The sequence below is a fragment of the Chinchilla lanigera genome, unplaced genomic scaffold (assembly GCF_000276665.1).
Source record: "Chinchilla lanigera isolate Chin_1 unplaced genomic scaffold, ChiLan1.0 scaffold00018, whole genome shotgun sequence".
Lineage (NCBI taxonomy): Eukaryota > Metazoa > Chordata > Mammalia > Rodentia > Chinchillidae > Chinchilla > Chinchilla lanigera.
The window spans coordinates 10,820,448-10,835,453 of NW_004955419.1; the positions used below are offsets into that span (position 1 = coordinate 10,820,448).

A 15,006-nucleotide genomic window follows, 5' to 3' on the forward strand; every position below is an offset into this window, starting at 1 on the left:
TAACCTCCTGAACTCATCTCTTGTACCTGCCTCTTATCCTTCTTTGCACATATTTTCCTGTGAGTTTAAAACTGTGTTTCCTTCTAACACTTGGAAATTAGAAGAGTGCAGACACTGGAGTCAAATAAGACTGGCCATGAAACTGCCCTCCACCATTTCCCTATCGCCTATTAAGTTTCAATTTCCCCCTACTTTTAAATGAATTAGTAACCACTGACTTTCCAGGGTGTTAAGAAGTTTGAACAGAATGACATATGCGTAATCTTTAGAGCAGTGCCTGCCACGGGGGCAAGAGTTAATTGTTGGAATCTATTATACTTACTGAGAACAAGCTTTGCATATATTTTTTATCCTTTTTTCAATTTTTTTTTATTTTAAAGAAAATAGTACAAAAAAAGAACAATAGCAAGATACAAACAACACAAAGCAAAGACATTAAAAATGATACAGGGTTTCAAACCAAATGATGGAGATTAACAGTGGTTGTTATATTACATATTGTTATCTTCAATGAAGTTACTCAGATTACCAGATGTAAGAATAGAAGATTGATCAAATCATTAAAGGGAATAAGAAAATAATTAAAAGAACATTAGAGACAATACATAGTGTCACTACGCAGGATTGTAGGAATTCACCAATGGATTGTTATACTGCAAATTGTTGTCGTCACATATATATATGGATTGGTGGACTAACTGTGCTGTTGGCGTCTGATGGTTTGTTGAGGGGAATAGTTAATGATTAAAAGGGTTTTTTTTTTAATATTTTGACCAATTTTGCATGCTTGTATCTGGTAATCTGAGCAACTTATTTTTTGTCTTTTTTGAGACAGGGTCTCTCTGTGTAGTTCAGACTGGCCTTGAGCTCACTTTGTACCCCAGGCTGGTCTCAAAATTGTCATGATCTTCCTGCCTCAGCCTCCCAAGTGCTGGGATTACAGGCATGCTCCACCACACCCAGCTAGCATATATTATGAAAGTAACTCATTATTTGCTTATTTTGTTCTCTATAATGATGGTTCTGAAGTCCGGATATATGTCTTATAAGTGCAGTGGTTCTTCTGTATTTGAACTGGAGTTTACAATGGAATCTCTGTTTCATCATCTGTTTGTTGGTTTTAACAGCATTTCTTAATGTGTAGTGTTGTGATAAAAAGTCAGTGAGATATTTGAAAGCAATTCATGAACTAATAAGAACTAAAAGAATACAGCATCATCTGTGGTATGTTGCTCACCTGCACCCTTGTCAAGATGTCCATTCTCACCACCTGCAAGTCACTGTTGCATTTGTAAACACAGCTGCTTACAATGGCCACAGAGAAATCCCAACAACCAGCTCTCTAGAGCCCCATTCGGTGCCTGCTGCCAGGGGCCTTGACTTCAGCAAGGTGCCAAAACTCAAGCCTGCACTGAAGAAATTCTCCTTATCTGCGGAAGGGAACTGCCAACGTTGACCCCCCCACTGGCCTTACAGATGATGACTTGGCCCTGAGTACCACAAGGAGTTTGTGTAGCTTTTCCTGGTGTTAAGAGGAAAGGAGAAATAGCAACCTAGGGTACCCCTTTTTCCTTTTGCCACCGCTTCACATTTTTCTTTGTGTGATGCAGAAGCTGCTTTGAAGACTGCAGTCAATATCAGGTGGTATGAGGAGTCTCAGTGAGTTCACTGAGATGGTTACCACAGGTCGACAGGGCAAGCAGAGGTCTTGAGGCAAGCTGCTCAGTGGTTAGGGTGGTTGCTTCTGCTCTGTTGAGGGGATGTCTAGTGGGTTAATGAGATGTTTTGGAAGGTAGTGGCTGTGAGCTTGCCTCTGAAGTCTGGCGGTTTTTCAATTCAGCCTCATTGCTTCCGAACTGCACGGCCTTTGACAAACAGTAGCCTGTTTCCGCTTTGCAAAATGTAGGTGGCTCTAGAAACCATCTCATAAGCCTTCTGTGATGATGAAATGAGATGCTGCATGAGAAAGTTTAGTTATATTGTCTGGTACATAAGTTGTTATGTATAAGTGTTGGCAATGGGATGATAATAACAATGATGACTTTCTAACTAGGAAAGATATCATAGGAAAAAACAATCTTTACAAAGTATCACAAGGATACTCCAGATGTGATTTTTAAAAAATAAAGTCAAGCTGGCAATATCTAATTTGGGGGACAGAAAGCTCAATGCAACCTAATTACTACCTAAATAACTACTATCTACTACCTAACTAACTCAATAGCTACTCTCCAGAGGAAGTATTAGATGCATCCTATTTAATTTGGGCTATATAAGCTGGCTTATAGACTCAGCATCTAGGACTCTTCAAACGTTAAGCTGTCTGAGAGTTGAATTGCTGGTTATTAAGAGTTGAGTCTTCTGTCTCTGAAAGTGTGCAGACAAGAGCTGGAAGAACCTTTGCATAGATATTACAAAGGACAAACCTACAGAATAAGAGATATCGAGTAAAATACTTCATTAAAGTTTATCTTGGATCTGAGATTGCCAAGCTCAGAGACCACACATACACACATGCACACATAGACACACACACACACACACACACACACACACACACACACTCATTTATGACAGTGACAGAGGAGAGCATGAGGACAGACAATGGACCCAAAAGTGTAGGAAGAGAGAACAGATGTGCCATGTTGAAGCATCACACAGAAATGCTTGGAGAGTCTACACATAAGAGACTAGCTGGGGATATGGCCCTCATATGCTAAAGATTCTGTGAAAGCTCCAGTTTCAAATATCCTTTCTTCCTGCCTCTAGCATGACATTTGTGCTTGGCAGACAATGTGCCCCAATTTTAGTTTCCAGAAATACAGCAAGAATAGAGGTCTAGAGCACAGGTGGTGCAGGAGTTCCAGGAAGCCCTCAGGTTGATGAGGCTCTAAAGCAGTCTGTGCTGGTCATCATTGTGTAGGGAGATTCGAACCTCACAAGAGGCTTTTTGGGTGATACCTAACTAGATAGGGACCAACTCTTACCAGATAAAGTGAGTGATTACATTTGACTAGAAAAATAATATTCTACTACTGACATCTCTTGGTAGAAAGGAAAACACTATTTAAGCAATTACTGGGGCTGGGGATTTAGCTCAGCGGCAAAGCGCCTGCCTGGCAAGCGCAAGGTCGTGAGTTCGGTTCCCGGTACCGGAGAAAAACCAAAAAAAAAAAAAAAAAAAAAAAGCAATTACTCATTCATTCATTCATTAGTAATGTTTGCTGAGCACCTACTACAGTCAAGGATGCTATAGGCATGGGAAATAGTAACAGTACATGTCATAGGACGTCTGGCATATAGGAGATGCACATTATGCATCTACTTATTGAATGAGTTAATTTCCATTTATGCAGATCAAAGTTCAGAGGACTAACCTGACTTTCGTACAAGGATCAGCAGCTAACTATAAAGGCAGAATTCCAGCATGGGCAGAAGTCCCACATCTGTGGTTGCCTCTATGGATGCCAAGTGTAGGGTAGTTGGGAAGTGAGGCTTTGACACAGTGAGATAAAAGATACTGGCAGCTTACAGAGACCAAGGCATGAATCAAGTACAGTGCTTAGTGCTTTGACAATGATGTCCCATTTAAACCCCCTGCTTCCTTACCAGTTGGGGACTACCACTGCCCACTGTGTAGGTTAGAAAACTGAGGCTCTGAAAATTTCTATATCTTGCCCAGGGTCATGCAGCTATTAAATGGACAAATTTGGATTGAAATCTCTGTCTAGATCCAAAGCTCAGCCTCTCCCTCCTCTAAACGTTCTTTCCCCTCCTGGTGTCCTCAACCCTGATGTTCTGGGTCACTGAAATCCCAGCCCCTACATGTAGCATCATTTGCTATTTAAAGAAATAAATGACTTCTTCAAATGGGACCTTCCATTCCTTAGAGATATTAAGAGGAAGGAATTAATGGGAGCAGAACAGCTTTAAATTTTCTGTGCATAATGGTCTGATGGGGTTAGATCTATATTCTTCATTGTAAAATGTGATTGATTCAATTCCAAATTTAACTTAAATTTGATTTTCTTCTCTCAACCTGGCATTTCCAAACCAAGAATCAATCAAACCCCAAATTATAGGCAGTGTGTAGATCAACAATGCCAAGTGATTTCCGGTTGAATTTCTCAAGCGAAGAATTTTATGCCATTCTCTTCTGCCATAAGAGAAGTTGCGGAGTAAGAGGGAATGGAAATGAAAGGGAAATTAGATTACTAACTTTCTCCAGCCCCAGCAATCTATACACCCTGTGGGGCTGCACACTCCTTTAGCACGGCACATTCCCTCTGCAAGTGGTGGGGAGAGGACCACACAGGGGGATGTGAACCAAAGAGAACTATGACCTCAACCATATGAGGATCCACATGTTATATCCTGGAACTGTCATTGCTTGAGGTTTTTTTATTGTTGGTAATTATACATCTAATCTTATTTTGTCCTTGCCTTAGTTCTGGAAAAAGATCACTTTTCTTATTTTTTCAAATGGAACCTTTTGATTTACAAGAGTTGGCTCAATTGGCAAGTGTCACAGAGAAATTTTGTGGTTAATCAGGCTTTGAGCATTGATATGTCTGTCCCCAAAGACCACATTTTCTACAACTATGTTACGGCATCCAGAAACCCTTATTCTGTGATGCAGTAGGAAGTCATATGATACAGTTGAGAAGAAGGACAAGGATAGGTCCTAATCCAGTCTCTGGCACATGCAAATTGAGCGCTGTTAATAAGTCAGTTAATTGTTCTGGCCTTCTCTGTACAATGGAGATAATGATAATAGCAGCTTCTTGTTGTGAGGATTTAAGGAGGCAATTCTCACCCTCTAAAATGTCAGCTTTGAGTATACTGGCTATGTTGTTCTCTGTCATTTTTCCCAACCCTAAAACAGTGCTCAGAAAGAATTAGATGAAGGGATGGAAGCGGGGAGGGACGGACACATGGATACATCCTAGACATACTGCCTGGATCAGAGTAAGTACTCAACTAGTGGAGGTTTACATTCCTGCTTGTGGCTCCTTCAATGGCAGGATAATATAGAACTTGCCTAGAGAGGGAGTATGAGTATTATGGGATAGATGGCTTTTTAACCTTGCTGCTGTCTACACGTCCTATTAGAGCTAAGTGCTTATGCTCAGTTTCCCTGGCCCAGAACTTCTTAAGAAGTCACCTTTGTTTGAGTCCTACTGTGAAGTTTCTGGTTGCCATGGCAACTTCCCAAACCCCAGCGGCTGCTCCATATGTAGCTGGCCACAGTGTAGGCTTCACCTGTGTGCTTTCTTCCTCCTGAGCTTCAGAAACAACCGTGGTGATTTAGGCATTTTCTGAATAAATGGTTGTGTCAGGATGCCGTTCATTCTTATTCTGCCCCCCACTTTCTCCCTCTTCTGATGTCCCTCCCTTCACTCCTCTTTTTGCCTCCTGTTTCTATAAAGCATAATCCAGTCTTTAATATGTTCTGATCTTGTTGGGAAAAGAAGCACATAGGTCCTGGTTTCTGCCTTCCATGATGAGACAGATACCTCTGTATGGTTTGGAAATCATCATTTCTTAAGGGCCTATTATGTTCCAGAAACTACACTAAGAATTTGACATTTACTGTCTCATTATGCTCTTGCAACACTCTCAAAGTGTAAGGCATCCTACTACTCTTTCTACTGAAAAAGCTGAGAGTCAATAAGGTAATGTGAATTGTACCTTCAGTCCCCATGTTGACTCCTAAAGACCCTGGATTATTAGGAAGGTTTGAATGACCTGAAGGATGCAATTAGTCCAGCAAGGACCCCAGAGAGAGTTTGTTTTTTTTTTTTTTTTTGGTTTTTCTCCGGTACCGGGAACCGAACTCACGACCTTGCGCTTGCCAGGCAGGCGCTTTTGCCGCTGAGCTAAATCCCCAGCCCCTCCCAGAGAGAGTTTGAGCAATCCCATTCCCATCCCTCAGTCAGCAGCCTTCCTCTAAAAAGAAATCAGCCCTGTGGACCGCAGGTGGATTTCTAGCTGTTGGTTAATTAGCAAGAGCAGTGTTTTGGTATCTCTGCTGTACAGGTCAGAGATGAGCAGTGTTTCCTCCGAGGTGTTCAACATTCTGTTTTCCATGACTCATTGACCAGGGCATTTCTTCACCAGTGCCAGGAACCTCCGGATGTCTTTCACACCCTATCCTTGGGACCAGTTTCACCTTCCCCAGAATTTATCTAGATTCATCTTTACTGTTCCTTCCCCGACCAAAAGACTCCACAGAATCTCAAGTAGAAACTCTACTTTGATAACCCCTCTTTGGGAGTGTTTTGTTGTACAATAGACTTGCAGTAATACGTTGACTCTTTAATGTGGACTCTATGCAAGGAGCCCAACCCCTAGCCCATCACCTTTCTAGTAGAAAACATTGGTGGTAGCTCATTTATGCTAATTTTTTACTCAAATATTTATACTGTCAGAATTTGAAATTGTTTCTTGTGGCACTCAGAGAACTGATAAAACCTTTTTTCTTTCTGTGGTCATTCTAAGTTTTAGAGATTTCCTATATTCTGACACCATAACTGTTTTTTTTTTATTTACTTCTTTCATTTAACATTTATTCTACAACTCTGACAGTGTGAGTAGCTGCTACTGTACCATGCACTGTCTTAGAACAGGGAATAAAGACAAAGATCCTTTTCTGAAACTAAATAGATCTTTTCAAAATGAAAAAGGTCCAAGAGGTGGAGAGAGGAGAAGGGAGAGAAGAAGGGGATGAAAAAAGAATTAAGAGGTGTTATGTCCACATACCGACTCCCCAGGATGAATGTAATCATATGTATTATACATATATAAAAAAAATTAATTTTTTTAACATTAGAAGTCTAAGCAACTTCTAGGTCCCAGGCAGTGAAAGAGACACAAAATCAGAGAAGACAGGATCTCTTCTTTCAAGCAGCTTGGTGTTTACTAAGAAAAATATTGATTCATAAAACATCCTGAGTGGGTTGTCAAGGGGGCTCTTGTTCCATGGAAACCCATTAGTGTGGCCATGTTAGCTGGCATTCTTTCTAAGTTCTCAGTGCTTGTGGTGCTGGTTGCCAATACTGTCACTATCATTCCTGGAAGTGATCATGCAGTTACTGAGAATCAACCATGTGCCAGGCACTATACCAGACACTGGCATATAATGTCGAGCAAAGGACAGGAGACTTTTTCTCCAGGAGTTTGTCCTTTATGTACTGAACTTCAGTGTTCAGGATAAGATATTTGAGAAAATACAATAAGTGTAGCTAATTTATCTGAAACAAGAATTTACACTTATGACAAATCACCAGTAGAGATGAGAAAGAACACGGGGGAAGAAGTGTGGTTCTATCTAAAGAAACAGCACCTAGACCAGTGTTGAAAAGATGAAGAGGTTGACCCTCAGGCTCTGCAGCAGTTGAGACCTACCTTCCAACACCTTCATGGGTAGGAGAGAGCACAGGAGGTTGGGATGGAGGAGGTCATCAAAAAGTCACAATGCCAGACTACTAAGTATGGGGCGCATTCTGTGATGAGCACTGTAAAACCACTGGAAGGGTTTCAGGAAAGAGTGAAGCGGACAGATATGCCCATGTCACCCTCATCCTATTAGCAAACAGAGATGAGGAGGGAAATGTGAAAACGCCAAGGACATGGAAAAAGAGGGCTGTGTGACTGTTTCATTTCTGTAAAGGAGGAAGACAAAAGACTGAAAGTTAACAACTTCATATCTCGCTATCTACATGGTGGTATTTTTAGTACATTAGGGAGATCAGAAGAGAGGAAGCCTAAAGGAGAAGATCATGTGACCGACCTATTTTGAATGGCTTGTGTTTGACATCTCCTGGAGTGATCAGAGAGGAATATCCAGGAGGTTTGGGGATAAAAATTTGCCCTGAAAAGGAATTTAGCAAGCAAAAGAAATTTGGGAAGAACTGCTTGTGCTGGTAATCAGAACATGCAAGATAGATGTGAAGGACAAATCACCAAAAATATGAAACAAAGAGAGCTCAGGACAGACTCACAAACTTTCTTGGGACAGTGCACTCCTAGCCAAGCAGGTCCAACCTACTTATTCCGTTGTAACCATAAAATTGCCTTCAATTTTCCTATGCAAAAATCTTTCTCCCACCCTTTTGTCTAGGTCTTAACATAATTTGTCTTGGAATATATTTATCTGTGAATAAGCTTTCCTTTTTCTACTACCCTGTAAACTCCTCAAGGATGGAACTATTCTAATTCTACTTTATATGTGCCTCACAAAGGAGGTGCTCATTAAATGAAATTTATTTGGGTGACCAACTTCTAGCTGTGAAACCTTTCTATATTGTAGGCATTATATCTATCTCTATATCTATGTCTACAACTATATTTCCGTCTATACTAATATCAATATTGATATTGATATACCTTGTAATCTTCACAACAGTCCTATCAGATACATCATCATACATATAAAGGAACTGAGGTTTGGAGAATAAATCAGTTTACACAGCTCATGAGAGCTAATACCAAACTGTGAATCCAAAATTTTCTGCCTCTAACCTGTACTTCCATTCTACCAAGCCCTACTCAATTCTACTGCACAATGTCTTTCCCTTTGTTACTAGATAGAGTGGAGGGTGTAATATAATCTAATTATTATCAGTAATGACCAAATTGGAGTGAAGAAGAATGAGAATTGCCACAATTTTCAGGAAACATTTCTTTTGTCTTTACCAAAATAAATAGTGAGCTTATTGCTGGGTTTGAATATGAAATATCTCCTTGGGCTCGTAAGATCAATGTAGGTTACAAGTGCAGCCTTTGGAAGATAATTGAATGATGAGTGTTCCAATGCTATCAAGCGATGAATCTATTGATGGATTCATAATTTAAAGACATTATTAGGAGGTGGTGGAAACAAGGAAATGAGACCTATTTGAAGGGAGTGGGTCACTGGGGCATGTCCCTGGGATTATGTCTTGTCCTGCCTCTTACTCTCTGGCTTACTGTTCTTCCTGACTGCCATGAGTTGGACATCTTTGGTCCTCTCTGCCATGATGCTAAGCTTCATCATAGGCCCAGAGGCAATGGGGACAACTGACCATGGACTGAAATCTCTGAAATGATGAGCCAAAATATATCTTCCCTCCTCTTTACATTTTTTACTCAAAAATTTATTCATAGTGACAAAAAGCTAACATCCCCATTTGCAAAGCATTAACTCAGGACCCAACAGGAGTCCACTGAGATAAGAAAATAAAGGCTCTTTTTGTTTTCTTTTTTCAGATTTCTGTTTAGGAAATAACGCAATTCTCAAACTCTGTGCAACTGTCATTTCCTTGCCCCACAGAATTATCTTTCTCTTTTTGTGTTTGTGTTACTAGGTTTACTGAAAAGCCCGGTGAACAAGACATCCCTGACACTGATTGCCGTGAGCTCCTGCATCCTGGCTATGGTGTGTGGCAGTCAGATGTCCTGTCCACTCACTGTGAAGGTGACTCTGCATGTGCCTGAGCACTTCATTGCAGATGGTAAGAGCCCAGCTGCCAAGCTGCCCCATGGTTACTCACAAATTGTACTTGTACTCCTGGCTAGTCAAATGTTCCTCACGTGGCCCAACCTCAAAATTCTCTTACGTACGTCCCAGGAAAAAGGGAGCATCCAAAGGCTTTGGAAGATGCCTTTGTCACTTTCAGTCCTGGATTGTTAGAGTGAAAGACTGTTTTTCTTCTATATCCAAGGATAAATACTGTTGAATCCAGGAAAAATTCAAATGTTGAAGCAGAAAGATTGAGTTAATAAAAAAACTACTAGTTTACTTATCATGCTTGTGGACCCAAGTTCAAAATGCTTCCCTCCCCTGAGGGTATTTGCTGATTAACACTATATGACAGACAAAAGTATGTGAGCTTTACTGGTATTTCGTGAAAGTTCTGGAGAATATTCATAGCTGATTCCCTGTAAACATACTTTACAAGTAACAGACATTCTACCACTTTTTCTTTATCCAATTAAATTGAATTAATGAGACACTGTAGTCACTATGGTCATTAGCAAAGCCTGGTCCAAGAAGATGATTAAGTTCTTTGATATCTATTGCTAAAGTGCCCTCCAAAATTTTTGTGTGTTGGTGCCTGTTCCCCTGAACATTTGTCCGTACTTACTGTTACCATCTTTGAATATATTGAAGTTCAGTATAAATATTATAGAGAATGTAATCATGAGTATGGAACCTACAGCATTTTTATTTGTTCAATTTTTTCACACCTTTAATTTTTCAGTTTATTCACAATTTTTAAATGTATACATCTCAATTACTTCAAAGAAAAGTATATACTTGTGAAACTATCACCATAAACAATGATATGAACATAAACATCACCTCTGAAAGTGTCCTGTCTCTTTCCATTTGTAATAAAATAAGAAACATTTAACATAAGACTGCACAGGAATCCACCATGCTCAAATAAAAAGGAAAATTTTAGCACCTCAGAGTGTTTCTTCATCTCCTCACCAGTTGATACGCTCCAGAGATAATTCATGTTCTGACTTAAAGTGATGTATTAGCATTATTGTTTTTTTTTTAAATCTTCATCTTTGAACATGTATGGGATGCTCTGGAGATCCTTTCCCTCTGTTTGTCCCTTTGTCTCAGGTAACTGAATTTTGTCTTCATGTTCTATGTCATGTTATTCAGAATTAGCACTATCCCTCCCATGCATTCTGACCAGAGCGAAGTGAAATGTTTACTGCATTGCTCTGAAACATTCACACTTCTATCAGTGCATCCTCCGACTGCTGCCACTTCACCATAGTGAACAATCCCTTCCTTATTTTTCACTTGAAATGAAAATAAGCTCAGTACTTCTCATTTCTCATATATTCAATTGATTTGCAGTCCTTCATACACACTTTTTGTTTCATTTCTGTCAAATCATATGTGCACACACAACAAGTAAGTGTGTGTGTGTGTGTGTGTGTGTGTGTGTTGAAAGAGGAAGGAAAACACAGCAACATTTGCAGGAGTAAGTAGGCAAATAGGTTGTGGAGCTCAGGGCTGAAAGAACTGCCAGAACCTTTGTGTGGCTGGAAAATGGGGTGGATAAGTAGGAGTGACAAAGGTGGGTTTGGAAAAATCAGTAGGGAAATTTTGACCATTGTGGAAATTGTGTCCCCCACCGGTTATCCCTCACCAGCCACTACTCATTAAATTTTAAAGATATTCAAGTTTTAAACACTTGTTTTCATACATATAGAAATGGAGATTCTTACAGACTGACTTACTCAAGGTTTTGATAGAACACTTTAATAGCTAAGAGCACAGGCTTTGGAATGATGCAGGAATTCATATATTTATTCAATTGTCTGCCACTTCTATAGCCAGGTGAATGATTTAACCTCTCTGAGCCTCAGTCTTTACATGTATGAAATGTGGATGGCAATAGTACATGTCTTGTTGTGATGTTTTAAAAACTATAATTCCCATGTTTTTCAAGATTTTTGAAATTTCAGATAGCATGTAGTTAGGAAGTGGCAAAATTAGAGGTTTATCTAGGAAAGATACAGACAATCTTGATACCTTCTAAACAGAGCAAAATGTGGAGAATTGGAAGATGTCCTTTGTTTCTCACCTATACATGCCCTATTCTGATCTCTACCACTGACTTAAATTCTTCTTCTTTTTTTCCAATGGTAGTGATTGAACTTGAGCCCTTGCACATGCTCAACCAGTGAAGGCAAACCTTTCAAAGCTTTCAGTGACACAAACAGCGTGCTCTGGCATGTGTGCCTTAGGTTCACCACCATTGTCCTAGGCATATGACCTTCTAACTGAGCCTCATTCCAGCCTTATTTAGAAATAAACTTTTATAACTGCCTATAGACTATGTCTGTCCTTGCCTCTAAACTGGAATCTTTGTGAAATAGAAGTTGAGTGAAATTCTATTTTGAAATAGGATTTTAAATCACATGTGTTATCTACAGTGACAAGCATGGTACCAGATCCCTGGTGGCTATTCAGTAAGTAAATATTGAGTGAATTAACATTACCTGGATTAAAGAAGAACTGTTAATATGTCTATGGGATTCTTATACTAGATTTCTAAGCAACAGGAAAGCTGAAACAATGAAAACAAAGGCAGGAATTTCATAGAGAGCAAAGGGGTTTTTTTAATGTTCTTGGGATTTGTTTCAATCAGGTATGAGAAAGCAGATACAGAAACAACTGCTGTTAAACACATAATTTTTGTATTCAGATTCCAGGAACCAGTGCACAACACATCAGTGCAAAGCCAAATGAAATCATACTAGGAACTGTTTAGAAGTAGAAAGCAAGAAGAAGGCATGCACAAGTACCTGTGTTCTGATTATTACAGAAAGGAACAGGGAGAGAGAGAAAACAGCATAGACAGATTTAGGATTGGCTGGTTTGGATAATTTTGCAGGACACGGGCTGTCAGAAATACACCTAGTTCCCTGGCTTACCCTGTGATGATTAAGAAGGGAAAATACTGCCTTCAGAGTTTAAGAGCCAGGTAGAAGAGATAGCCTCAATCTAGACTCTAGTTCATTTTCTTACGAAAAGAGCCCTCCTGGGTGAGTCTTTTGCTGTCTTTATGATTTAACCAGCTCTTGAAGGGCAGTTTCTCATCATTCAGGAAGGCCTGGATGCCAGAGGATCCATAATACAGAAAATAAAACAATACAACAATTTACAAAAGAAAACTGGAAATGACGTAGTATACAAGTCCTGAAAATGTGATGGAGCAAGCACGGTGGCAGCATTGGGAAGATCTAGCTCACAGTATCTCAGTTGCCAGACAGAAAGAAATCCACATCCTAAAGAAATACACGGTATAACATCCTAGCCAGGAATGTATCCTTTTAAATGAGATAGATTTGAGTTTGGATCTCAATTCTATTGTTTGCTGACTGTGAAACACAGGAGAGTCTTGTAGCCTCTCAAAGTCTTAGTTTTCTTACCTGTAAAATGGAGATTACTTGGGGCATAATGTATATATTGTGCCTGCTTGAATGTCTGAAAGACTGACTGCTCAATAATTGATGAGTAGTATTACTTTTATCCTTAAAGCCATCCCCTGGGTAAGAAACTTCAGAGACTGGCACATACAGAGGAATAAGACACAGAAAACTAAATGGGCGACTTGAAATTTTTTCAGCTGGGTGAATGAAGCAAGGAGTAAATGCTGCAGCACCCTCAAGAAGAGAGTAGAATTAACATGTGAATGTCCTCAGCCTTCTAGCATCAGCAGGAACCCTGAGGGTTAGTTCCAGGCAGTCCCACCTCCCCTAGTATGCTGTCAGTGGAGAAATTCACAGGTATTTCTTATCTTATACCCCCCCCCAAACAGTTCTCCAAAGTCTTCTTCATTATCCATGTTTGGCAGAAAAGGGAACTAAGACTTGGAAAGAAAGGGGATCCAGTCTTCCGTGGGGCTAGAGAATGGTATAGAAAAGCAGTCTTTTGTGCATTGGACTAGTGGATTTCTAGCTCAGATTTCTGCAGATAGGAGAGTGTTACATACAGAGAACAGCAGAGGAAGTAATGATGAATCCTTGTCATCTCTTGGCATTGATATTTATTAGTGCATTGTGATCTATCATAAATATGGTAACTAACACAGATGGAGAGTATAAAATTCAATGACATTTTTCATAGATTTATACACCCAGATCATAACATAGGCCCTGAGACCACTAGCTAGGATTTTATAAAATAAAATCAACCCTGTCACGATGACAGCAACTCATGTCAAACAGGAGGAGCTCCATTTGAGATCAGGTCTCTCAAGAAGCATTTCCATGGCAGCTCTCATCCTTTCTCTCTCCCGCATGGGCTCAAAGCTGCCAAGGTGCTGGCCCTTCCTTAGTGGTGAGAGCTCCCAGCCAACCTTACGCGTTGATCTGTCCGTGGTGCTGAAGCATTAGATGGGGCTGACTAATGTGTCCCGTCTTCAAGAAGAAAATGAATTCTGACCTTGTGTTCCTGTACAGTTATACTTGATGCTTACTGCCTATTATAGGGAAAAGGTCAAAAAGATATAGCACTTGTCCAGGGCCCAGCTGGCAAGAGCAGTATATACTGACATGGTCCCTATCCAAGTCCTTGGCAAATCCCACCCCTTCTTTTTCTCAGCTTCTTCAAGGCCATCTGTGGCTGTGCCCTTCTGAGCACACATTGAAGAGATGGAGCACCCTTGCTGATAAACTTACTAAATATAGCATTGCTTCTCCAGCTGTGGTACAGAAATCATCCAAATTTGGCTAACAATCTCAAGAACTAGTTAACAAGACTCTGAGAGTGGAACTCATGTATTAATATTCTTCACTAGAATTCTAAGTATTCCCTTGGCAAAATTTTTATGGCTATGTCAATATCACAGTAAGTGTTCCATTCCTTCCAGATAACATATGTGATCTCCCCTTGAGACTCCTTGAAACTCATGAAGGCCTTTGATGAGGGCATTTCTTTCTTTTTGACTTTATTAATTCCCTATGCTCTAATGCTTTGACTTTATTAATGCTCTATGCCCTATGCCCTATGCTTGAGAGAATAGTTACAGTGCTTTCCCATAGCACTGAATACAATATCAGTGGTTTACCATAAAGCTTATGACATATTAGCCCTGATTACAGAGATTTTGAATTCATCAAAATTGCAATTCAGCTACCATACTGATGAATGTTTATTGACTAATATTAAAAACCTTTGTTAGCTTAGATGTTACTGTGTTTATCTCTTTAAGCTCCCAATGTAAGTCAGTGTATGCCCATCCAATATCGTTAAGACAACAGAAGAGACCACATTTAAAGCAATAAACTGTCTACATTAAATGAGTGAGATGGTTCCGTTTCAGTGTAGACAGGTAGCAAACACTACATTTAAGAATTTTCTGCTTTGTTCTGGGAATTGCTGTACATTTGAAGTTGTTTTGGGAAGTGGATTTGGTATTGAAGATATTGAAAAAAATATTGTAGAGACCTCACAACCTCTTAAAGAAAGGATGGAAGAGAATCGTTCTA

At 39.8% G+C, this 15,006-nt stretch overlaps 1 protein-coding gene across 2 annotated transcripts in view; it reads left to right on the forward strand.

Annotated features, from left to right (window-relative positions):
- Nucleotides 1-15,006, forward strand: part of Astn2 (astrotactin 2) — a 901,354-nt gene that overhangs the window by 334,248 nt on the left and 552,100 nt on the right. For both annotated transcript variants that reach the window (XM_005382610.2, XM_013513260.1), the window contains exon 6: nt 9,348-9,494. In XM_005382610.2, the coding sequence (XP_005382667.1) occupies nt 9,348-9,494 (147 nt within the window). The remainder of the gene's footprint in view (nt 1-9,347; nt 9,495-15,006) is intronic.